The sequence below is a fragment of the Aptenodytes patagonicus genome, chromosome 2 (genome assembly GCF_965638725.1).
Source record: "Aptenodytes patagonicus chromosome 2, bAptPat1.pri.cur, whole genome shotgun sequence".
In the NCBI taxonomy this organism is placed as follows: domain Eukaryota; kingdom Metazoa; phylum Chordata; class Aves; order Sphenisciformes; family Spheniscidae; genus Aptenodytes; species Aptenodytes patagonicus.
Genome location: NC_134950.1, coordinates 161301417 through 161328416, shown reverse-complemented (window position 1 = coordinate 161328416; position 27000 = coordinate 161301417). Strand labels below are relative to the sequence as shown.

Genomic DNA, 27000 nt, shown 5'->3' with positions numbered 1-27000 from the left:
TAACAACAACAGTCCCCCTAAACAGCTCTCATATAAATTCATCTGTTTAATAAGAACGTCATCTAATAAGCAGGTCAGAGAACTGCAAAGCAAACAGGATAGCTCTGCTGCTGCAACTACTCCCCAGACAGTACTCTCATCACATACAAGATAACCACTATGCTATATATATTTATTAGAAAATAAGTCATTTTAGCTGTACATTTTCCAGATAGCGAATACTGCTGTAATTTCTCCTTTAAAAATAAATTAGTTTGTTAAAGCCATACCCTTGAACGTGAATACTGCATACCCCTGGACTGTCTGAAAATGGAACCTTCCTTATTTCTGTATCTGTGATTATTACAGCAAAATAGACCTGTGTACATACAGGAGAAGGGAAGAAGGATCAGAACTGTCGCCCAAAAGGGACATAATGATTGACTGATTATCAGTAGAGTTATGGTCCAAATTATGCTCCTAAAGCACATTCAGCAAAAGTCTTTTTTGGAGGTTTTTTATTTCAGGTTTTTAAAAAAAAAAAAAAGAAAAATACCACTTTTGCTCTGTTCTTACCTGAAAGGGCCTGGAGAAATATCCATGCAGCTACAACGGCCTCATGCTGTGGGCACATCTCCAGCCACAGGAGGATTTCACAAAGCCACACTGCCAGCCTGGCAACGATCACCCGTGGCTGTGAGACGCCTCCCACCAGCGGCACAGCCTCAGGCACAACCTGGAGGAACTTCACTAGCCAAATTCATGCCTCCAGCCACAAGACCCCCAACACAAATTCTGGCCCACCTGGCAATCAGACTACCATACCCCATGATGGACTGCGAGTCTGGGCCTCTACTTGGTCAGGAGGAGAGAAGGATCTTCCCTGGAGCAAAAATGGGGACACCGTTTCTGGCATATACCCAGGTCTTCCTGAATGCATCAAGATTACTTCAGCTGGACCCAGGGTATTCCTGGGATGAAAGCAAGAGGCACACACCAAGGGCCGGACAGGTTTTCATAAGGTGTGTCTAGCCCAAATCCAGCCCAACAGGCAACCCTCTCCATCCTAATGACCGCTGGACTGCACAGCCCACACAGGACACAACCCTCGTGGAGTACAAAGTAGAAAAGGGAACCCACGTCATCCTTGCCAGCAGCCACAGACACTGAGCCAGACGATCCAGCCACAACAGTCAGGGAACAGAAAAGAGCAAGTGCTATTTTCACATTAGCAATATTTCTGACCAGAGAAGGGAAAGGAAAAAGGCAGAGACTCATGCAAACAGTCAGACTGCCTGCTTTTGCTTGTGAAGACGCCAGGGAGGATGGGGAAGGAGCGTCTGGAAGCTGGGGAGAGCAGCCAAGAGTCTCAAAAGAGGCTTAGTATTTGGAATGGGCATCCTGGCCACAACAGCACACACAAGGCAGACTTGAGAAAGCTGTATCTGCTGAGGCCATGCCCAAGACCATATTATCTGATTACTGTTCCGGTAACAGCTTATTTTAAGCACGTCAGTTTTCAAAACCTGTAGAAACTATATCACAGGTATAGATAACACAAACATAATTTTATCTTTTCTTTCGTATAGTAGGAGAACACCTCGATACCAATTTTCTTTAAGACTTTTTGCACATCACATTTGACCATATTTTACATGTACCTGTAAGCAACATAATGTTGTAAGACAGGTGGCATGCCGCAAAGAAAAAAAATTGCATGTCAACAAGTTACTTCTAAGACATTAGAAAACTTCTAAACTTCTTCCTGACATAACAGTGGCCTTACTAAGAGAACCCAAATATTTTTAAACAAATGGTAAGTTATCAGTCACTGCTGCCACTTGCGGCTGATGCTGAATCTTTCTAAACAGCAAAGATTTGCAAAGTTACAAGTGTTCACATAAATACTACAAAACTTTGCCGTCTGTAATTACTTTTCTAAGTCTTGATATTTTTGTTCTTTCGTCTTTTTGGTATCTGCCAGCTCTATCAAATTCTCAGAATCTTCTGCAGCTATGAAATTCTTTGCTACCTCTATTGCCTATTACCAAAACCAGTCCTGAATCCACCAGCTTTCCACACCCCATTATGTTATTACTCCTTGTTACTGCACACCAATTTCCCTGGTTCTCTTCCATTCTCTGACAACTGATTTTAACATGGAAAGGTACATGGCTGAATATATGGCAAATTAAATAGCATTTCTAGCTCTCAGACTAATCTCAGGCAAGAAAATTTCTTTGGATTTCCTTTCTATCATACATAATGCCACTGCATCTGATAATTCAATTATCTCACAGGAACAAAAAGAGAACATAAATCAAGTATTTGAAATCCAGTACTAAAAGCTACTTCTAAACCACATTATTGTTACTCAAGTTCACCTCAGAGTAAGGAAGTATCTTTAAGAGACTAAAACTTGTCAGAGTAGTGAATTTACCTCTGTAACATTCTTGCTTACCAGTTTCACGTTGTCTGCCACTGAAATAACAATGGACACAAAGAAGGCTATTAGGTAGTTCTGGAGTAGAACTTGGCATCTGGCTTTACCCATTCATTCAGAATTTCCCATAACATTGATGGAGCTGCCATTATGGCTCCCATCCACAACTCCACATGCCACATTGGCATCAACCCATGACAGATCACATTACTACTTCAGTAATGGTATTTTTTGCAGAACCACAGATTATATTGCTCCAGTTATGCTTCTCTTTGCAGTAGTTTCAATCATAACCCTGACATCATGGGGCTGTCAGTCGAGCCTGTCCAGCTTATGGCTCTAACATTGCTAGCACCTTTCATCCTACCTTAGCAACCTAGCAAACGCATCAGGCGAAACAAATGATAATGGGATTTAGAGATTAGCAATTCTTCCAGTTACTGTTGAACCACTGCTGGTTAGGGCAAGACAATGAAAACAGACTAAGCCTGTTTAAACAGGCATGGTGATTAATAGAGACAGCCAGACACCTTAAGCCACTATGCCTGCCTACTGGCTTTATTCAACACTGGTGGCAAACAGACTCTCGCCTGCTCAGAAATACCAGGTGAGAGTTATTAAAATACAAACATTCACATCAGCCCATTACAGAATTTTTGCTTTTTTGACTGACTAGGGAAAACAAACAAACAAAAAGCCAAACAGCTGAACTCTCACAACACCTACAGAACAAGAAGTGTTCTGGCCTTACGGCCTTTTCTGACAGTCTTTCATAAGCTCTCACTTTAGACAAAGCATTTAATTTACTATCATTTCATACTTCATGTTCTCTGAGAATAAGGCCTCAAAAGGATATGGAAGATTCAGGAAAAGAAGTTTTCTTTCATTATGTGTCTCCATCTTGGATATGATCTTCCAGACCTCTGGCACTGAAGCTAACTCATTCCTCAAGTAAACCAAGACTTTTAGCCCTTTCCTCACACAAGCACTTTTGATGCAAAGGAGCAAACAGGGACTCATGGAATAAAATTAGGGACCAACTCTATAAATTATTGTTCCCAAGAGTGCTGTACTTTTCCCCCATAAAAAAGGCAAGTTTCCCCTTTTAAAAGTAAATATTCTTTTAAAAAGATGAAAACAAAATATTTGCTATATTTCATCTTTTTAAAAGATGAAAATAAAATAATATTTGCTTTTTTTTAAACTATACTAAATTATGGATTGATTCAAATATAAAATATAAAAGTCAAAGCATGCCTACAGTAAAATCACATTTATATGTTATTTCTGAATATATACAATAACCTTCATTAAGTACTATTTTTTTTACTGTTTTCTCTTTGAAATTGCTGATGAGGTGTAGCTTTACCAAAACATTACACATCTCTCAGGTTCATACAAGCTTTTAAAAACCCCTAAGCTACTAATATACCCTGACTCAGAAGGCAACACCTAGCACAGTGAGATGTGTGGAGGGCTCTTTTGACTTTAAAGAACAAGTATTTGAGATTAGTCATAATTTGGGTTAGTATCAGATTTGGGGATGGAAGTGGAGGTATAAGAGTGTCAATGGAAACAACGTCCAAGGTTTCTCTGTAGAGATCTGGTAGGCTAAACAATCCCTGTGCTTTTGACCCAACTCACTGCTGCAGAAGACAATTTGCAAGTTAATCCGAGAGCCTGGCCCAACAGAAATGGCTTCTTTATCCCAGTGCAGATGAAGCAAAATAAAAGTTATTTGCACTGGCTCCACACCTCTCCACCATCATGCTTTCTCTATAGGTGTCCTTTTCAGAAAAATACCCAGTCATGTCTTCTCACCCGACTCTGAGGCTCCTTTCATTGCCTAGGAGATCCCTCAGCCATGGAGGCAAAACTGAATTTCACTTTTGGTGACACCCTGGGAAGGCAGGGTGAGGGTGTGTAGGCAGGGTGAGGGTGTGTATGGGAAGGAGGGCTGGGGGGAGCCAAGGTGTCTCCAGCCTTTTACCACCTTTGGGATTCCCTGACTTTTTCCTCCCTCTTACATGCCTCCAGGCTCCCTCCACAGTCCTGAAGCATCTCTCTTCCCCCATTCAGTGTCCTTTCAGTATCCCCACACTTGATTTGAAAAAAAAATCAGCTTCCCTTCCCTCAAGCACGAAAACGCTGCTCACACAGGGCATCCCAGCCTATGGCAGTAGGAGTACAGGTGTCAGGTCACAGTCAGACTCTGCTCCAATATAGTGAGGACAGCGTGGCCAGAGGTGGAAAAACAACACTGAGCTGAGGAGCTCGAGAGCAGAGCTTACTGCGACCCAGCTGAAAGAAGAGCAAACGACTACTTTTGCTGACCCTGTCCCCTGCACCAAAGCTGCTGTAAGGAGCAGCTGAAGTCAGAATATCTCATCATCATCTTCTCAGCCTTGCCAGAAAAAGCTGCATTCTTCAGTTCAGTCTGAAGTTGATTCAGATATTGTTAAGAGCAAAAGATGAAGTTATGAGTTATTAAAATCCCACTCAGATTCTCTTCCATCTTCCGTAAAAATGGCCACTAATCAATACTATTCACAGTTTCTTCAAGTGCAATTGTGTAAGATGTTTCCAAGAAGCTGCTCACAGGGGGAGAGTTAGCCACTCGGTGCACAACGCTCACAGACCTCTGCAGAGCACGGAGCCAGCCGTGCAGCCAGCATGGCTCACAGGCACAGACAGTAAACAAGTAGAAATAAATCAGTCTGTGCCCCCATAAAATTGTTGTTACTTGAACTGCAGTATCTCCCACACTGATATTGTAGATAATTCCGTTTCATCTTGATGATGACCATTATTAACAGCCAAAGCAATAAAATCTTTCACATGCTCGTTGTATTCAAGCCAAAGGACAACCCTGCTGCAGTGACATATGGCTCTGCTCCTCTGCGATTATGTTAGACTGCCTACAAAGTCTCCTTGTCTAGCAAAGGATAATGCTTTTTAAAGTCAACGACCTGCATTAATTTGTATTTTCCATCAAGAAAACCTCACATCATAATCATCTCTTTATGCGACAGATATAGATGAGTTTTCTTACATTGTTTGCATTTTTTTCTCCTTTAATGGAGTGGTTTTAGACTATGTCATTGATTATACAGCCGTAATGTGCTATTTTTTCCAGCAAAAAAAAAAAAATCAGTTTGGGGTTCACAGACTGCAGAGCAATTCCTGCATAGTTGAAACAACATAAAGAACAGTCTATGAGATATGAACTGAGGATGGGACTAAGTTCTGTAGCACTTTGAAAACAAGAGGCAGTTCATAGCCAATTACTTTTGTAGAATTTTCAACCTTGGGATTTGGTATTAGCTCTGGATTTTATTTTTTTAATCCAAAATTTTTCTCTGTAGTATATGTACTGACATCCAAGTGAACATCCCAAACTCCATGCAACAGGACCAAACCCGTTCCTACTCTTCTCCTGGCTGAATGATTCCTCCCCGTGTTACTGCAAGGCAACCAGCTGCCATGGGGAGCACAGAGGTTATCCCAGGTCACTCTTCTGGGAGCAAGAACTAACATTTCCACCTCTGTGAGGAAGACAGGGACCTGAAATCATGGTCCCCCATGTCCCGCAGGAGACCTTTATAAATGGCTCCTTGTAAAGCCTTCCTTGTGAGGATGGAACAGATTTGTATTTTTGCATGGTTAGAAAGTATTTCTCTGCTTGAAGATGCAGGTTCACATAATAAGGAGAGCCGCAACTCCATAAAATCATGTACAAGCTGATGTACAAGCACCAGCTCATAAAAGAATAGGCATGAACAGGTAGGAAAAAAAGATATTTATGCCTCCTATTCTTTTTCTGTCTAAACATACACTTTTGAAAACAGCTGATTTCAGACCAAGAAATTACTGTTTATTTATTGTTTTTAACAAAATGTCTTCTGCCTTTGCCAACAACTTCTTAATAGTAAACAGGATGCAAACTGCATGACATGCAGGAGCAGATTTTGTTTAGCAAATGCTTAATGTCATTGTCATGGTTTCTAAAAAAGCAGCGTGTAATGGCACTGAAATTTGCACTTACTGCAGCTTAATTAACAAACGCCCATTTCCCATTTGTATCTAATGTAGAGACTTTCAGATTAAGAAAGGGAAATATTTACTCATGTACTACTGTACGCAAATTAAATGTATGATGAAAAACCCTTAGCCCTAGAATTCTGAATTATCATTTCCTTTGGTCTATGATGAAATAATGTAGTCATTCTCCCCATAACTGGGGAGAAATCATAAGGTATTATTTGAACAAGCTGATCTGCATTTGTGGGGTACTTGTTTAAGCAAAGCAGGAAGGAACAATCCCTTTAACTTCACAAGCCATCGCAGAAAGTATGGTGTCTCCAGAACTTAGAGTTTTACTTAATGTGTGTTGGCCAAGAGACATCTGGGGTATAGAAAAAGGATCTTTGTGGTGGATTGATTCTTTCCACAGATTTTTGACGTGAAATAACCTTTTTGAAGCTGCAGATGTCTTCCATTCTAAAATATGTTGTTAACCTCTATTCTGGTCATAACTTATTTTCAATTACCATGCCAACAAAATACATTGAAACCCATAAATCTTTTTTTGGCATCATTTGTGGAGAGTAATATTTCATGAAATAAAAAAATAATTTTACCCAATGACCTAATTCATTAGAGAAAAAAAAACAAAACAACCCACACCACTGTTGAGGGCTAGTATAAATCTTTTTAGATGATTTTAAGTAAAACCCAGCAAGAAGGAGTGACTTCTAATTGTCAATGCATTACATCTAGGGATGTGAAATGGGCACTAACTGGCTGATTAACTTTTTAGTGAACATGGATTTATAATTTGTGTTGCAATGTTAAAAATGCCCGTCAACCCTTTGCCACTGAGCACTCAACTCTCCAACGAAACAATGCTAAACCAGGGATTCTCTTTTGCCCAAACTTTTCAGAGGTTTTAATTTCTTCAGTTATAATAATTTCTGACTCAAATGTTTGTATGGCTGAGCTCTAACTGGAGGAGCAGAAAGACTACTCCTCGGGCTTTCAAGGCAAAGGCAGTGACTATTTAAAACAGTGACTAATCTACTAAAAGAAAAGGAAATTTTAGTATTAAACTCAATTTCAAACATTTTTAACATAAACATTGAATGGAACTTTGGCATCTAAAGTTAAATTTACCATAACAAAATTGAGGCAAATAAAAATTTTGAGACATGGAATAGGACTAATATTTCTTAACTGTGTATCAGCGCTACATTATCTCATGTTTTGTTGAACATATTGGCCCATTTTTATCCAACCATTATTCACAGAAATTTTTGAACTAAGGAAAAAAATAAGTGAAAGGGTAAAAAAAAAAAAAAGAGCTATTACCTCATTTAAGAATCAAATATTTAGAATGCAGTCATTCACCAAACACATGTAAGCAATCAAACTTACAGGTACAAATTAAAGAGGAAACTTTTCTAATAGCTACTGTCAGTGAAAGAACAGTTTGTTCCATTAAATTACCCAGCATAAGCCATCAGCAAGATTCCATTAAAATGAAGGCAGGCTGTCAGTAAAGAGAAGTAGGAACTCTTAATTATTGTAGAAGTCTAGTAAACCTTTACATCTCAGACTTGAAAGTTAAACATTGAAGGGAAGTGAAACAACATCCTAGAGAGAGAGATGAAAATCAGAAGACTAACAGGAGACTATTATAATTTGGAAACATTTGGGTTTTTTTTTTTTATGTCACAATAAACACAAGAGACAGTCAGGTTTATTCCTTAAAGCTAGAAAATTAATTAAATTTTAAAAACAAAACAAAAGGCCACCACTCCACCCCCACTCCAAAAACCACTCCACCTCCAAAGGAAATGAATTGATTTAATTTTGGAAGTCAGCCATCCATTTAAACTGCTTCCACTGTGACTGAGTATTGCAGGTTGTCTTCTATAAGTGTCCAACAAGCTGTGAAACTATTGGCAATCATACCATCCAAGTGTCCATCCATCTAACTGTCAATCTACACCTAATACCCTTTTATCTGAATATTACAGGAATAGAGATAGAGCAGCATGATGTAGACTCAAAAGAGAGGACTACAGGACAAAGAAAAAAATCTGAAGGAAGGTCTCACTAGTTTTCAACTCTATCCTCAATATTTTTTCCCCACCAGCACATTATATAGTTTCTGGCTGGATAATACACCTCTTTCTCATCTATTAGAGTTCACCATAGAGAAAGAATCAATTACAGCTCAATAACAGATAGAGAAAGCTAACAAAATACATTCTTGCCATTGAAAAAATACATAGTGTGCAACTGTTCACAATCATACTGTTACTTCCAGGAAAAAAACTATGATGGTATAGTCTAGTCTTCGAAAGAGTCAGGGAGATAATGCAGTTGAAAGACTAAATACAATCTTAAAAGGGCTAAGATTAAATAGAATAAATTACATACACATTTTCAACCTTATCATAATATTGCAAATTCAATATTAACTCAAATATTTGCTGCATTACATTAAAAAACAAAATACTTTCTTTTTGATAGACATCTTTCCTTGAGGAGTTTAGACACCAAACATTAAATGTTGCATTCCCCTACTCTCCCTTAACATCCACTGTAGTTACCAACCTTCTTGAATCATGCTGATCCTACCTTAGGGCCAATAGAGGAACACACTGACACAGCAGCAAAAGCAACCAAATATTTCTCAAAATACACAGAGCAGCAGCCAAAGCTATTTAAGTAAAGGACTAAATTATGATAAATAGTTTGGGACCATAAAACATATTTATTGTTCCGTCTACCTCTAGCACAACTTTTGTTGCTGTTACCATGGAGTTTGTAAGGCATGAAAGAAAACTGTTTAAATTAAAGGCTTCCAACGGCTTACAATGGAGAATGACTTGTCATTAACAGGCCCTTACCTGTTAATCAACAGTACTACGATTAGTTCACTTTTAGATTGTTCTTATTTATTAAATGAGGATATAGAACAAAGAAGCCTGGCACTGTTCTTTATTACAGAGCATTTAGTCTAAGCATTAAAATAAAGAAAAGTTATATATTTTCTAGTTTTCTTCGGATGAATGTTCTACTTTGGACCCAATCTAGCCCAAATTAAGGACTTCCAGTACTAGGTACACAACTTGGGATAAAACTACATTCTCTATTTAAAAATAAAAACAAATGTTGTATCTGTTCAATTAATCTGTTCAGAACAGTCAGACACTGAAAGTTATTTTCATATATTATATATTTATTTTTCATGAACATGCATCTCATATTTAGAATATTATAGATTAAAGCAATTCCCTCCTCCCTAGCTAGTTCTTACATGACATCATGGATGTTATTTATTACTGAATATATTTTCCACAGACAAGCTATCTTCAGACAATTAAGTCACTATGATGTCTTGCAGAATCTGTAACGTGAGTTTTGCTCTGCTGAGGCAGATATGCTTTCAGGTGATGCAAGTCATAAGGTTTTGCTACTCAGTTCTCTCATATTCTCTGAGAAGTTACTTAGCCAGGACCACAACATTCCCCACTGCAAACCATAATTTTTTTTTTCCCTATTATGTTTACTTTCCAAAGGCAGATTGAGAGTCAAAAACCTATTTGTGCTTGTCAAATGCTATGAAGTCAGCAACAAAAAGGTGTTCATCAAATGATTATTGTAATGCAACAGTAGTCAACCAATGCACAGTCTGACCAGCAAACAGGGAGAAGGATTTTTGACAGAACTTTTGAAGGAAAAAGAAAGAAGAAAAAAAGATATGGCTTCTTAAGCATGGAGAAACTTGTAACTGGAAAGAAACATCCAAAAGGATGTTATTCAGGAGATGTTTAAGAAACATACAGCTTTGCCTCCCACGCACCCAAGAAAATGCAGAATGAATAGTCAAGAGTCATTCGTTAATGGCCATTCATTAATTGGTACATTTTGAAAATATATAGAATAGAATAGACTATTTCAGTTGGAAGAGACCTACAATGATCATCTAGTCCAACTGCCTGACCACTTAAGGGCACTGTCCAAATGCCTCTTAATTACTGCCAGGCTTGGGGCATCGACCACCTCTCTAGGAAGCCTGTTCCACTGTTTGACCACCCTCTCGGTAAAGAAATGCTTCCTAATGTCCACTCTAAACCTCCCCTGGCACAGCTTTGAACCATTCCCACGCGTCCTATCATGGGATGCCAGGGAGAAGAGATCAGCACCTCCCTCTCCACTTCCCCTCCTCAGGAAGCTGTGGAGAGCAATGAGGTCGCCCCTCAGCCTCCTTTTCTCCAAACTAGACAAGCCCGAAGTCCTTAGCCGTTCCTCATAGGACATTCCTTCCAGCCCTTTCACCAGCTCTGTTGCCCTCCTCTGGATGCATTCAAGGACCTTCACATCCTTCTTAAATTGTGGTGCCCAGAACTGCACACAGTACTCAAGGTGAGGCTGCACCAATGCTGAATACAGCAGGATAATCACCTCTTTTGACTGGCTGGTTATACAGTGTTTGCACCCCAGGATGCGGTTTGCCCTCTTGGCTGCCAGGGCACGCTGCTGACTCACACTGAGCCTGCTGCCGACCAGCACTCCCAGATCCCTTTCTGCAGGGCTGCTCTCCAGCCACTCCTCTCACAGTTTATACTTGTGCCCAGTGTTACTCCATCCTAGGTGCAGAATCCAGCACTTGGACTTGTTAAATTTCATCCCATTAATTATTGATCAATGCTCCAGTCTATCTAGATCCCTCTGCAAGGCCTCCTGTCCCTCAAGAGAGTCAACAGCACCTCCCGGTTTGGTATCATCAGCAAACTTGCTAATGGTACATTCAACTCCTGCATCCAGATCGTTGATAAATACATTGAACAGGACCAGCCCTAGAATTGAGCCCTGAGGAATGAGGAACACTACTGGTGACCAGTCACCAGCCAGAGGTAGCCCCATTCACTACAGCACTTTGAGCTCTGCCCCTCAGCCAGTTCTTCACGCAGCGTGCTGTGAACCTGCTCATCCCACAGTTGGGCAACTTGTCTGGAAGGATGCTGTGAGGGACAGTATCAAAAGCCTTACCAATATCCAGAAAAACTACATCCACTACCTTCCCTTCATCCACTAGGCAGGTGACCTTATCATAGAAGGATATCAAATTAGTTAAACAGGACTTTCCCTTTGTGAACTCCTGTTGACTGTGCCTGATGATTGCATTATTCTTTAAATGCCTTTCAACAGTACCCAGTATAATCTTCTCCATAATTTGTCCAGGAACCGAGGTTAGACTAACAGGTCTGTAGTTCCCTGGGTCTTCCCTCAAGCCCTTCTTGTAGACTGGAATAACACTGGCTAGCTTCCAGTCAGCAGGGACCTCCCCAGACTCCCGAGACCCTTGGCAGATGATCGAGAGGGGTCCTGCCATAACATCCGCTAGCTCTGTCAGAACTCTGGGGTGAATCCCATCAGGCCCCATGGACTTGTGAACATTCAGCTGATACAGCTGGTCCTTTACAATTTCAGTGTCCACAAATGGAAAGTCACTGCTCCCGCACTCGTAGTCCTCCGACTCAGGGGACCTGAGTCTAATTCATGATCCCGTATTTTTAGCATATGTACTGTTAGACAAGATTACTGAAATTTTCAAAAAGAAAGATACAAGCGGCATGATTATTAAAAAAAAGCATATAATTTTCTCAGGCAGGAAATTTGTTCAAAGTTTTCTAGTCTATCCTCTTTTAGACATTCCCATCAATGCCTCTGTTAATTACCAAAGTACCTTGATAATTAATGATAATAATTGAGCTGTTTGACCCAGTTAACTACTGCTGCACTGAGACAGTATTCACTTATTGATATTCAGGGGGACAAAGGCAAATATCACAGTTTCACATCTAACAGAGATTAGGTGAAATCCAGAGTTATCAAGTAGATCCAAAGTTATGCACTTCATTTTTGGAATTACACATACGTAAGTAATCAACATGATAAGTAGAAGATATCCTTTTAACACCAGAACAAAAAACAAACAAAAAAAATAATCTCATTCAAATCTGGAGTTGCCCAATAATTGCAATACGGCTGTGTAGCTGTCACTGCCAACTCACCGATTTAATGTCTCCTTTACTTTGACAATTTTTATTGCTATTCTTTTTTCATAAGTATGTTTATGCAGGGGTTTTGGGTTTTTTGTTTTTTTTTTTAGTAGAGGTGAACAATTTAAAGAAAAAAAACTGTGTCTCATGCTATTTTTTCAAAAGCCACAATCCAAACATCTTAATCACAAAGTAAACCATAACACTTCCAAATGCCCCTTGACACAAGGAAGGGAGAAAGTATGATGGATTTTCAGCAGAGGCACACTGCTGCAGTGGCACTCCAAATCAGGATTCATTTGCTTTCCACCTCATTGCCAGAACATTATCCCTTGGTGTTCTCTTCTTCTCTACAGACCATGCTGTCCTTTTCAGGCTCTTGTATTTCATGATTCATCAGGCACAAATTTTACTGAGACTCCCTAATGCCTTTTTTCAAACGGGCTGTACTTTTCCATGGTCTCTCAAATGTTACAATTTGTGTGTGTGTGAGAGTGTAATAAAATAATGAAATAGGGAACATCTCTGAACATGTCCAACAAATGTGCCATCAGCTGCTACATAGCTTACCCAAAAAGAGTTAATGAAGGGGTCCACCACACACTAATAAGATACATGATACAGACAGTATCTCAAATACCCAAATACATTTTCAGGAAACATTTAATATGCTAGTGTAACATACATTTTCAAAGTTACCTGAATTGTATGTATCCTGCCTAGTACAAGTTCCAAAAAGCAGCAGACAAATAGGATTTAGTTGTTTTTTTCCTAACAAACACACATTGTAAGAGTGAAGACTTCATATCAACTGAAATATTCAATGGAGAAATACTGAATATTAAAAAAAAATGCAAATAAAAAAAATTCCAGAACTTTAGTCCTGCTTAATATCAGATCATTACATTAGATTTTGGACACTCATCCACATTATCACCACAAGTACACAATTTGGGTAAAAGAGAGAGAGATGCTAGATAATTGTTTACTCTCCAATGATCTAGGCCCCTCCTGCCCCCCTCCCCCAACCTACAATCCCCCCAAAATCACTCAGACATACACTGGTTAAGCAATTTTACTTGCAGTTCTTGCCCTGGTTCTGTGAAACCCCAATGCTGGTATTTGGGGCAAGAAAATACACTACCACAAGTCACAACACTAAGATAGAAACAAAAGTTTCCATATGACGACACAAGAGCGTTCTTGCCCGAGCTGTAAGAAAAAAAAAGGAGGTCTGTCCACGTGAAATAACTGTGCAACATTCAGCAGCTTCAAGACTTATTTACTAGCACAGGACATAGAAATATAAAGGATTACCTACGGCTAGGGGTAATTCTATGGTTGCACATACTTGCCTCTCACTTGGTGCTGGACAGCAGGCTCTCAGTGAAGTCTGAGTGATGCCCTACAGGAGCTACAACTTGAGATTCTCCACAAAAAAAAAACACAATAAAGCTTTTAGTGACAGCTGGGATGGTGGATAACCATAGTTGCATTATCATGCTGAGCATCTTTTCCTGTGAAGAAGATTATAACTTCACCTTTGATCACTACTTGAGTTTTGATGCCAGTTGTACTAGGCACTTCTACCCGACTATCACACAGGTAGCTATTTTAACACCACACCGAGACAAACACAAGACACAAATAGATAGTTCGGAAGATAGACGGACCTTTTCTTCAAAGAGAAAAAAAAGCACCACACTCTATTGCAATGTAAAGCAGATGAAGTCATCACTGTACTGGCATTTTTAACCTTGTGGTAAAACTAAAATGTTATTTTTTCACAGTGGTTTTACCTCAAATAGCTCAGAAACATTCGGCATCAATTTTGAAAGCATTTCTGTTAGTGAATGCTGTGTATACTCAGTAGCAAACCAGACCCCCCCCTAGTTTAGAAACTGAACTGGTACAATTTATTTGCAAAGCAGCAGCATGGTGGGGTGGAGTAGAGCAAATCTTCAAATTCCTCCACTCAGCATCACCTGCTCCCTTTTGTTGTGTTATCTCCATTCATAACAGAAGTTGTGTTGCAACATCTCTTCCGCTCAGTAATCCTGAGGAGCTCTGACACTGTCATTAATACCGGTGTCTTTAGAGCTTCATAAGACAAGGGGAAGTGAAAGCTAACATGAGGGAGTACACAGGCTAAAGGGAAACCAGAGTCTTCCTCCCAAACAAACTCTATATCATCTACTTGCTCCTATTACATGGCTCTGACACATAACCTAAGGGAGAACAAGCGTGGGGAAAAAAGTGAGGAAATTTTAATCTTGGTGTTTATTTCCACGTAATTATTTCAAAAGGTGTGTATGAACACTTTAAGAAATGCAAGATATTCCTAATAACTAAGGCACCATCCTCACAATCACAGATTCTCAGGAGTATTTAATGTGTTAACTCACCCTTGATTTCAGTTGAATGAAGTGTGTAAATACTTCTGAAGATGTGGGTTTTCAGGATACCATTATACAATGGTAGATTTTAGTTTACTCCTTGAGTATCACACCAGATTCTGACATACTTATTCAAAGCACATTTTAAAAAAATTGAGTTTCTGACAAAAAAAATCCCATGATCTCCTTGAACTGGTATGGAAGAACCATTGAAAGTAAATCCTTACATTTAAATAATTGATCGGATTTTTTTTTTTCCCTCCAAACATACATGTATTCCCATTTACCTCAGAATTCAGGTTAGAAATGACATCATCAGGTTTACCTCATAGGGTGGTATTAGGACTTCAGTTATTTGTGAAGAATTCCCACATCCTTGGAAAGCACAGAAATTCTCTGTATACACAATAAAGCAGCAGTATGTAGAGGTACCACTTAGCGTTACTCCTCAGAAGTCTGAATTTAGTTATAACAAGTGCTGATGCTGACTGAAAAGCTTCGGAAAGCTTAGGCACAGATTTACAATGTCATTTGATAAAAATTCGATCGCTTTTGTAAGAGCAGTGCCTTGCAAATGCAGATGTAGCTGCAGACATCTGTTAGCTAAACAACGCTGAGGTGCATCTCCCTCTGTAATTCCATCCTACTAGGCAATGATCTGGAAAACCTCAAAGCGTAACACATTAAGTTCAAGAAACCATTTCAGGGATCCGACTCCTCTCCCTTATCATCTGTAGCACATGTTTACCATTTATGGCTCATCACCAGCACATGCAATCACTTATATTCCAAATGTTCAAGGAGCTCTGTAGCTGAGGAAGAAAGTACATTAATATTCTGAACTATCTGGAGACATTCAAACTTGGAAAGGCTCATGACTTTGTACTGCAACGCTTGGACGCCTTTGACACACCGTACTAACCTAAGTCCCTCCTAACAAGCACAGTTTGCATACATAAAGCAATATTGATTCAGCTGTGTATAGCTGTTTATACAGCCTTTCAGAAGCACAGCATCTTCAAACACTACTGCAGACATTAGACCGTGTCTTCCTAGGAGAGGTTTAGTGGTTGTCAGTGAGACTTGACTTAATGATGCACACTGCGCCAATGACTGTATTTAATTAACTTTTTTGGTTGGCCTCACAGAGCTGTTTTCTACAATCTCATCTTGTCTGCATGAACCTTGTTATGATTTCATGCGGGAAGGAGGCTTGCAGCCACAACATCTTTCATAAATAAAACTGCCCTGATTTACAAAGGCTCTCTTGATAAGGAGCAAAGATATCATGGTACCCACACATGGATAAAACACAGTACAAAGCTTCTTTCTGAAGCAAAATATCTGGAGATTAAACCTAAAGGAAAGAATGTCATCCTTCTAAATGAGCAGTTCAAACAGTTTAATAAAGGGAGGAGCGAGGACAATAAGGGATGGTTATTTTGAAATGAATGCTTTTATCTACACCACATGGTGTCTTTCCCAGTGGCACTACCAGAATTCAATTGTGTGATTTCATATGGATAAGAACTAGTCTTTGCTTTGCTGCTTTCAGGAGCCAGTTTGTTTAAACCTTCCAAGGAGAAAGCTATGTGAGCTGATGTTTTACATGAACTGCTTTACTTATCACTTAAAATGCAAAACAGAACTTGACATATTCCCACTTATCCAACTGTACTAGGTTTAATATATAAATACAAGGAGTGTCCAAGGATAAGTGAAGGATCTCTGTCTCAGAGATCGTCTAAAAATTCCTTCTTGATGCTTCTTTTTCTTTCCATACAAACACATTCTAGGCATAACAGTTAAGAAAATAAAAATACACACACAGGCAAACTCATTTGCTTATGTGAACATGTAAATGCCATATCCCTCTTTACCCACAGCTACACATACCCTCATTTCAAATCCTATTCCTTGTATTATTCTTTTCCGTTCTATATACCTTGTTTAACATTGTTATTTGGCATCTGTAGCAGCTTATCAGCACTTATTGGGGAGCAAGCATTTCCAAGCTAATAGAATGCCAGATTATTTTCTATTAGGGTCTGCAGCTCATAAGCATATTCACCTTTCATATCAAGTTTTTTAGCTGCAAACTTTCAAGCTTCAAGCAAAGCATTTTAGATGGGTGAAAATATCAGTTCCTCCAACTGTAAAATAGAGATAATGATTTACCAGAGTAAAATAAATGACACCTAAGGGACTTTACCCCGCAAAGTTCTGGCTTTGTAAAGGAAGAGTCCAGGAAAAGTAACTCTGTCCTTTTGCCTGGCTTATCCTTATGCCATTAAAATAAACATGAAAATATATTCCTTTTTAACCACTTGATGAGTCAGTGCAGCTCAGGAAACTGATAAAAGGTTTATGGAAATAAATTAATATTGCATGAATGCTGCTGGAGTTATTAAACAAACATAAGTGAGAACCCATCACTGAAGCCAAGAGGGACCTTTATATGATGAGGGAAAGTGGCAGAAAAGTCACCAAGCATTATTACAGCAGGTTCTTTGCCCTATGAAAATGGCATACGACCTAAACAGATGTAAGTGATGCAACTGATACAGTTATGCTGTTTATACCAGATCTTACAACTGGATTACATTGCTTTTAACAATAATAGAAGCTTATTTTAACATCTCTTTTTTATTCATACAAATGAACTTTTATCAAAATCCTTCAGGCACTTAAAATTCTCTTCTTAAAAATACTATTCTTTCCTTCTCATTTATTTTGAAGTTATAGAACAGCATGAAACAGCTCAGCTATTGGTGTTTTAGTTATCCTTTTACAAGTCTGATGCATGACAAGTACTTGAAGTCTCCAGCTGATGACATGACATGAGATAGCAAAGACTGTGACTTACGTCTTCAATAGGCAAACCCAGTTTCATTTTTGAAAACGCGGTCAGTTTAGCTACCTTTGCTGGAGCCCAAGAGAAAGATCAAAATTATCAGCCTTCCTGTAGGAGTTAGACTCAGATCTACAGGTCACAGATGCTTCAAAGATACTACCCAAAAGTAGCCGCTTTTTCTTACCCACATTCACGCTGTACTTCAGAAATATGCACTTGTGTGACAGCAAAGGAGGCAAACCTTTCCATGACCTTGCAATACACAAAGTAAGCTCTGCTCCTGAGCATAGTGACCTACACAGACTTAAGTTCCTGAGCTTTCAATCCAGCAAAACACTCACATTTTAATATATCAGGATTTCTGAAGAACTTCAGAGATACAGTTGAACTAGACATAGTTTGGACAGGAAAAATGGGAAGGACTGCTCAGAAACAAGCAGCCCTTTTCTGATACATAAAAAAAAGTAAATTCTGATGGTATTTCATTACTTCAAAGTATGATCTTCCAAAGATTCTATTAATTTTCCCAAGAACGGTGTATTTTTACTTGCATCAAGGGCAGTGTTTAAAATCCACTCTAGACAACATTTGCCCAGTTAGGGCAAAACAAATTAAATACTTTGCAGTGACCCTAAACACATCGACAGAATCCCTGAATGTGTTGTTTTTAATTAAGATCAGTCATTAGGAAATATCATTGATCAAACTGGCTTATTCATTACTGACCTTTCTTTAAGTTACACTTATGCCAAGGTAAGAGTAGATCTACAGAAGAGGTCCATTCAAAGACACAATTTCCATAGTTTAATTTTGCACTCTAGTGAAAGTCATGTTGAGTTTTTAAAAACTGCATCTTCAATTAAGAAGGTAGAGCAAGAAGCTATAAAGAAACCTTTATAGGAACATCTTTATTGAAGACTTTTTGCTGTCAGTTAAAGTACATACACTTCCTTACTATCATCTGTTGCATAAACTCCCATTCTACACCATCTGCCACATATAGTGGTGACCTATCATAAAACCCAATTAAATATACTTGCATTGGGGAAGACTACAGCTAGGCACTGAAGATCATTGGTAGTCAGCAAAATGCACCACTGTAGAAGACTGCCACTACCCTTCCTGGTGTCAATCATGCAAGTTGTCAATGCAGAATTTTTGCATATTATTGGAACATTTCAAATAACAATTTTACTCAATAATTATCTTTGGAGATGTTAATAAAGGAACTGTTTCTAACCTTCTACCTATTTTAGTTCCTCTTAACTCCTCAACCATATTTCTGTCTTTTATTCCCTCCCCTGCATGCATATGTCTGACATTCAACAATACTGGGAATTTAATCTCATTTCATCTTAAATGTTTGTTAAATTAGGATATTAATAAAAGTTCATCTATTAACAGACCCATATTATTGGCTCCCATGTTTGATGGAAAAAACTACTTCTTCCTTATGCCATACATTCATGAAGAAAAATTTCATATATAATACTTAATTTAAAAAAAAAATCCCTAATTATGAATCTACATATTTTACAACAGTAATTGCTTCAAAAGATCTCTCTCTAAACATGGTCCATCCTTCACCAGGACTTAAATGATTTCATATAGCACATTAACAATCTGACTATTCTCAGAAAAGTCATTCTTACTATTCCATTAGACTCATTCATACATTTGAACTGGCTTTTTTGACTTACTGAAAGGAAATTCTGAAGGAGAGCAGAAGAAAGCTGCTTTTGCATAGTTCAAGTAAAATCATAGAAAAAGGAAGCAGAATAATCAAGAACAATGGTAGTCTTTCTTTGAGAGCTTCTTATTATAACAAATAACAACGTTTTGAAGAAAACAAGACTGATAATTACTCAACATCATCTTCTAAAAAGATGAACAACCTGAAAATAACAAAACAGTTATTTTCACCCTGTATTACGACATTTATTTTAGTATATTTCAGCGTGTTTAATTTAGTTACAACCTATTTCTCATAAAAGGAGATTATGTCGTTCAAGGCTGAGAGAATATTCATATATTTTTTTAAATCTATTAAATTTCCCCTAACTGCTGAGCAGAATAGTCATACCTGGTGCTCTTCCCCCCCCCCCCCTTCCTCTCCTTCTCATTCACATATAGATTTGGCTTACTGAATCAAACACATAGCAATTACACAGCAGAGGACAGAGTAGTCAGCAAACAAAATGTTCAAGACTTACCATTTACACAGATTTCAAAAGATTTGCAAAGGTCACCCTCAAACAGGCAGCCTAAAAACACAATAGAAAGGCAAAAATTAATGCAGGTTTCAAACTGTGGATGATTAGTGCAGACTGAAGACCTCTCAGGCTATTAAATGCTCAGCAGGAGTCAGACATTTGGTTGGCCTTAGGAGTCTAAATTGGGCAGTACAGAAATTCAAGAACATGGAAACAGGTCTGGTCAGACAGCACATCTTACTAACTGGTTATGTCCAGAATAACCTTTGATGTTTTTCTTCCCCCTCATTCCTCTACTGAGGGTTCAGTTTTCTCCATGCATTGTCTCTCATTTAGTAATTTGATAAACTTTATGTTCTCTCAATTTTGAATATGTTGTTATACCACAGCACAGTAATGCTGCAATACACTACAAAAATATACACCAAGAAATCAGGAGTTTCCTCAAGATATTTCTACTGTGATGAGACAAGCCTAGGAATCAGGTATAAATTGCTCAAATTAGGCTTGGATTTAGTAACTGCAACCACAGACCATGTCTAGATCCTCAAGAGCACTAACTCTTTGGAGAAAGGCTCAAAAATTAAGACATCCATACCAACACTGTGATACCTCCGCAGACAGCTGACAAATCAGTACAGGTCGACGAAAAATATCCTAGGGGTTTTTTTTCCATTTAAAGCAGGAAATTTGTACCAGAACATGCTGCTTTATGGGCCCCTGCTATGCCAGCCCCACACCTCACCCTAGAAACTGCATCCAGGTTGGCAATCCCAGCTTATCCACATCTTCACGGATGAAGTAAAGTATTCTGTTCCCATTGCTAGTATCACCTAACCAGGTAATGGGACACTAGTTATTAGCTCCTTTATCTTCGAATAAAATGAACTCCTGCTGATATTCGTGAGGGCAGCAGAGAAGTGAGCAGGATACACCTCTGCTCTGGTCACTCCACACTGGGGGATGGGCACAAGGACCAAGTACAGAAGTAGCGTGAAATACCATGTTATTGTTAAGGGCATGCACTCTGTTAATCCAACCAGTAGTTTCCTTATTATGTTTTCTGAAAAAGATGAAAAGCTAGGACTGGATAAACTCTAAGGAATGAGACTGTATTTTGAATACAGAAACTGCCATATTGTCACAATTAAGCCTCTCTGGGAAGTACCTTAAGTTTATAAATGGACACAGGGAGTTATAGAAATTAAGCGGTCTTGAACATCTTCACACTATGCATCAAAAAACAGCCAGGAATGTCACTGCATCTAAAGACAGGAGCAAATCCTCTCTCCCCAGCTGTGCCTATCTCTGTGGAAACAGAGAGTACAAGCATCTCTATTCATCAGAGAGTCAAATGGATTAAGTAGGCTATTCTTATAAAAAAAAACCCGCAAGGCTCAAGACCCGAGTCCTAGCCCTGCTAAAAGAAAGTTCAAGGGGATAGGGTGACTTACGTATGCCTGCATAGCCTTTTAGCAGGTAACTGTATTAGCACATCATTAAGCCTGAACTAATACACTGTGTTTCTCAGCAGGATTTATTAGCACAGTGCTAGGTCTGAGCTAAGCAAGCACATCTACATGAATTCAAGTCATTTGGACCATCAGCAGAGCCCCTTCTATCTATCCCACACCTGCCTGCAATGACCACATACACATAACCTTAAGCAGATAATGAAAGCCTACGATATGCACACCGATAAAAGTGTTCTCTCATCCTTTTACCTATGCACCAATAAACTGTGGATATACATTTGGTAGCTTTTGAAAGTTAGAGGAAGTTTCAGACCAGGAAAGGCTTCTTCAAGCAGAGTATGGCAGAACAGTGTGTGTCTACACAACCCACAAACCCTGGTTTGTGACATATCTTTTGTGATATGTATAATTTTCCCCCAGACAAGTCTACTGGAACAGCCGTTTGACCTGAAAGTGTCTGAGAACTCACTAAAGAAATCTGGTTGCAGCCTTGGTGCTGACCCAGCAAAGCAGAAAGATGCCTTAACTTTGTATTGACTCATAAAGAACAAAAGACAAGAATGATGACAGGCAGTGGCCAAAATACATTAGCACAGGGTATACAGCACAAGAACAGCTCTAATTAAAAGCATAGTAATGATCACTTCAAAAAAAGGAATGCTTGCAGAAAAAAAAAAAACAACAGTCTTTCAAGACTTCAAGTGCTAATATAAACTAGACAAATGAAAGGTAACTTCAGATTTCTGAAAACAGAAATATTAAAGTATATCTCTTCTAAAAGAAAAATTTTTATGGTTAGGAAAAATCCCTGGTTAAATCTCTCTGCCTTGTTTTCCTGAGAGATCAAAAGGGTTAAAACCAGAAACCTAAAATGGCCATGTCCAATGAAAGGCTGTAGGAGGTGTCCTGTGATGGAGAGAAGACAGGCAGTTTTGTAGTTGATTTCCCATACTGCAGTGGCTGTGCTGTAGATCCAAAAGGTGTCAGATGAGAAGTTTCAACCAGGAATGTTTCTAGTGGAGTCGCACATAGAAATAGTGACTGGTTCACCCAGACCCAGCTGATTTTGAAACACCTGGGAGCTGGGATCACAGCCACCTGCTGCCCATGGCCACCTGCTAGAGGTAGGCCATCCTATAACATACCAATATTCTCAGAAGCAGAAAAATCCAGATACAAGATGAACAAAATGAGTATGTTCAGGTACAAAGAAATAAACAGCCAGGCTACCTCCATACAGAACTCTGATTGAAATGCACTCTGATTTTGCTCGATACGTTTTGCTTTACCACCTAATATATTTTCGATGAAAAGCACAAAAGAAAATTGATTTTATCATGTTTTAGTTTCTCTTTTAATAATTGTTGGTTATTTGATGCTCACTGCAGCAAGGCATCTGGTGCAATTAGCCTTGGAAACATGTCTTGGAGAGCAAATTAATAAAGTCAATGCATGGCAAACTATATCCATCTATGATTACTCTAAAATAGACCAGGACCTCCAAAACTCCTTGAAAAATATTTTGTTTCAAGTTACTTGTTGCTAGAGTTGATTGCTAGGCATATTTCACCCAACCAGTCAATACGCTAATTTAACTACTAATTTATCTTTTGTTGTTATTTGATGGGACATTAAGCAGCATCATATTTCATTTTAAATATCATCTACCTACTAATAGTAACGGTGGTAATAAGTCACCACTGAGGAGTGAAGCAGTACTGTCTCCAAAAAGCACTTAGTTCAGTTCATGCCTTATGGGATCAAAATTACATTTCATTTTCTATCAACCAATCCCCCTACCAGAGATCATTTGCCAAAACACATAAACTGCTGATGCAATACCTTCAAACCCCACAAAAACCCCAATCTTGCTTCATACGGCAGCCCTGAAATAACAAATTCTCCATATAACTTATTCAACCAGCTGACAGAGACTAAAACTGAAGAGGTACACATATATTGTTTTGCTTAATCTAGAATTTAAACACAGGCTTCTTACTTAACTTGCATTAAAGATTCACCTCTTCGCTAACACTTGTATGGTCCCCACATCTCAGTAGTGACAAAGAAGGTTGGAGCAATGACTTGTGCACAGGTGCACCAGCACCCACAAGAAGTTCAGTTGATCATCCTCTCCCCATGTAACCAAGGCACACAAGTCTATGCTGTGCATCTCGTAATATAGAGATATTCCCTGACACACATTGGAGCTATTTAAAATCCGGTTAGCATAGCAGTAAGGATTATCCCACGTATTTGGATAACTATATATTTTTTTCACATTCTTAAATGTAAAGGTTTGCAAAGGTGTGGTATATGTCCATTAACTTCTACTGACATAAATCACACACTTACAAACTATCTTCTTAATAATTTACCATAGTGAATTCCAGAAGAGTTTACATGAGTAAAGCTCACTACAGGTCAGAAAAGCCCAGGCTGACTGTGTAATATAAACCAATACAGTGAACTTCCATACACCAAGGTAAGTAGGTCTCTCAGAGAGAGGTCAAGAATAATAAATAAATAAATACCTAACTTTATCCCTTCTTCCAAACACAGACTTTAGTAGCCTCCAATTCAATTAAGTTGTATCAGGTACGAGGACCATTTGTATTGAACCCACTCATATATACACACATTTTCTTGATGTTTTTTACTTTCTGACTGCTTAAAATAAGGGCAGGTATCTATGCTATATATTACAACCCATCTACATGGTATACTCTTTGTTTACTAGCTAGGAAAGTAGATTCCATAGGGCCTCTCAAATCTTCTACCTCCCTTTCTTCTCCCTCTACCCTACATCTCCAGTACTGTTTCTCAGACCATCAGCACAACATAATCACAAAATGCTGTTGCAAGTACAGAATCTAGAAGTTTAAATCTCTTCTTCAAGCTATTCTTCTCATGAGACACTAATGAAACTACTCCCTTCCTCATTTCATCAGGTATACAGCAGTTCTGCTTTCCTAAAGACAAAATAGGAAAGCTTAAAGCACACTGGAATATCCTGTTTGTTTAGATTTATAAGAGGTGCCTCTGAAGGTTATGACTGTCAAGGTGCCAGCTGAAATCACTTGAACTTCATCTAGAAACAGCTGTAGTAATTCATTTATCAGGAAAATAATTTTTAAAAATCCACTGATCAGACAGATTTTGTTGTGTTTATCTGTCTTTTCCCCCCAGTTAACCAACCCATGATGATTTTACATTAAACATTTCATCTAAGAATGCCCAAAATCTGTAAGCATTTTTATTAACTAAGATAAAACAGGCCACAGCCCCTCTTTATCAAAAACTGTCTTATGACCATCAAAACAAGAAAACAAATAATAGGCAAGAACAACTAAGTTTTTCCTATACTTATCAATCAGAAATTGGAAAAATACAAACCTCCTAAATCCTTCCTGTTGTTGAGGGTTCTCTGCCTCTTCCTTTCATGCTCTTCATTCAATTGCCATGCGACCAACTAGTGTCTCTTCACATTTAGAGACCATACCAACCTCACCTCATCACAAGGTTTTAGGCAGTATGGGTTTCTTTAATCAAAATATGCCAGTGATCATTAGCATTTTTAATAGTCTAGAATGAAAGCTCACTCCACATTCATCTGCTTCTTTCAGATTTAGTTGTTACCTGGTAAGGAGACCTTGAAGGGTAAGTACTGCTAAACACTTCTAATGAGAGAAACAAAAAAGGAAACACCTGGGTATGCCAACACTGGGCATGCCTGATGGGCCTCGTTGGGTCTCTAACATCACCTGTGAATGACTCTAAATATGTTTATTCTCCTGGAGTAAAATTAAGAAATATGGTCCAAGAATGACATTTTAAAAGTGCTCAGCTCACACAACTGGGATAGCTCTAGCTAACTGGAAAAAATCAAGATAGTGCACAACAGCAATAAGGAATGATAACATGAACTGATTGGTAGGAAGAGTCAAACATAGTTTTCAGGCAGAAAACTGAATGGAGAAGTCATCTGATTGAGAGAGACACATTCTTCTCACTAATAGAGGTGAGAGAAAATTTTGTTTGGTCTGCTAAAGCTGTGATCTATCCAACACATCCTCATCTGTCTGCCATATAGGTATACCTAACAAGTCTAGAACTACACAAAATTACACATATGGCTGGGAAAAATGTACTTTAAGCTGATCACGGGTTTTAAGCTGAGTTCCTCTCAGTTTCCCTACTCTGTGTTTACATAGGTGCCATAGGTGTACATACATGTGTAATGTGAGTATTACTCAAAACCTATGAATTGCATGTGAAAAATCAACTACTGTTTCTTTAGTTTTATTTTAGCATTCACTTTGATAATAAATTTGAATATTCCCTAGCCCTAGTTTTTAAATTTTCATTTTTATCCCCTTTTTTCTTTGCTTTTTTTCTGTTCCAAACTTCTCCATTCTTGTTCTGAGAAGTATTTTTTCTAACTCCTACCCATTCTCTTCTACTCTCCAAGAAACCATTGTTCCACCACCAGAATGCAGTCGCCCCTTTCTGTCCCTCCCAAGCACATGCATGCCGTACTCAAGCACTACCCTTCCTACCCATGCCCTCTCCTTTCACTCACGCAGGTAAACAGAATGTCTGTCGCCTTTTTATCATTATTGATTGCTGGCAATTTCTGGATCCCCAGTCTCACCCTTTTCCACAGGTGCCCTCCACTTCCCTTCGTCTAGCACACTCAACCATTCCTCATCTACCTCCCTTCTGGTGTGTTGACTAGGAGAGAGGTAAAGAGACAGGAGGTAAGAGAGGGGTAGAATTTTCTCTGTCTTGCTCTCTCTATTCAGAGCTTTTCAGGAGTGGAATAGGTTCAGCCATGTTCTCTCTTTCTCCTTGAGTTCTTAGGATATTGAATGTTCTTCATTGAGAAAGGCATTTTATCAAGACTTTAGAACCTGTGATGGTTTATCAACTGCTTAAAACAGTAGTTTAACTATGAAAGAAAAGTAAATCAGTTTGACCCAAAATAATATTAAAGGAGCACGTAAATACTACAGGAGCTCTTTCTCCCAAAAGAGAAAGTGAGAAAAATATATGACAGCATAGTAAGTACTGAGCCTGTATTTTCTTCCTTTACTCCACCTTTTGAATGTAATAAGTGCCTGATGTTTTTGTAATACTGTAAACTCTTGAGAGCAGGGTTTTTTTTTTCCCATTGTGTGCATGTACAAAGCCTAATACAATGAAGCATTGATCTCTGGTGAGGAATCCAGACCTTATTGCAATCCAAATTAACAGTCATAAAAATGACAAAAGAAAGCCCTGCAGTGGTTAAATGGAGGACTGTGCAATCTCTTACATGAAAAGTTTCCAAAGAAAAGTAAGGAAAAATTTCCCATAAGTGCTACCATATGGTGTTAACACTTCCTCATCTCAGAATTACTCCTTCGTTCAATCATTCTTCATACAGACTGAATTTGTCTCTTGAAATATGAGCCTAGCCAGAATAATTCACCATGGAATAGAGTTTTCATTCAAAAAAGGAAAATGGCATTACTAAACTTATAGCCAAGATTTGCCTCTGAAGCCTCAATGACAGTATATAT

General features: G+C 38.6%; 1 protein-coding gene across 2 annotated transcripts in view; it reads right to left on the bottom strand.

Moving 5' to 3' along the window:
* Positions 1–27000, bottom strand: part of PTPRN2 (protein tyrosine phosphatase receptor type N2) — a 690377-nt gene that overhangs the window by 596067 nt on the left and 67310 nt on the right. For both annotated transcript variants that reach the window (XM_076331912.1, XM_076331913.1), the window contains exon 2: positions 19962–20012. In XM_076331912.1, the coding sequence (XP_076188027.1) occupies positions 19962–20012 (51 nt within the window). The remainder of the gene's footprint in view (positions 1–19961; positions 20013–27000) is intronic.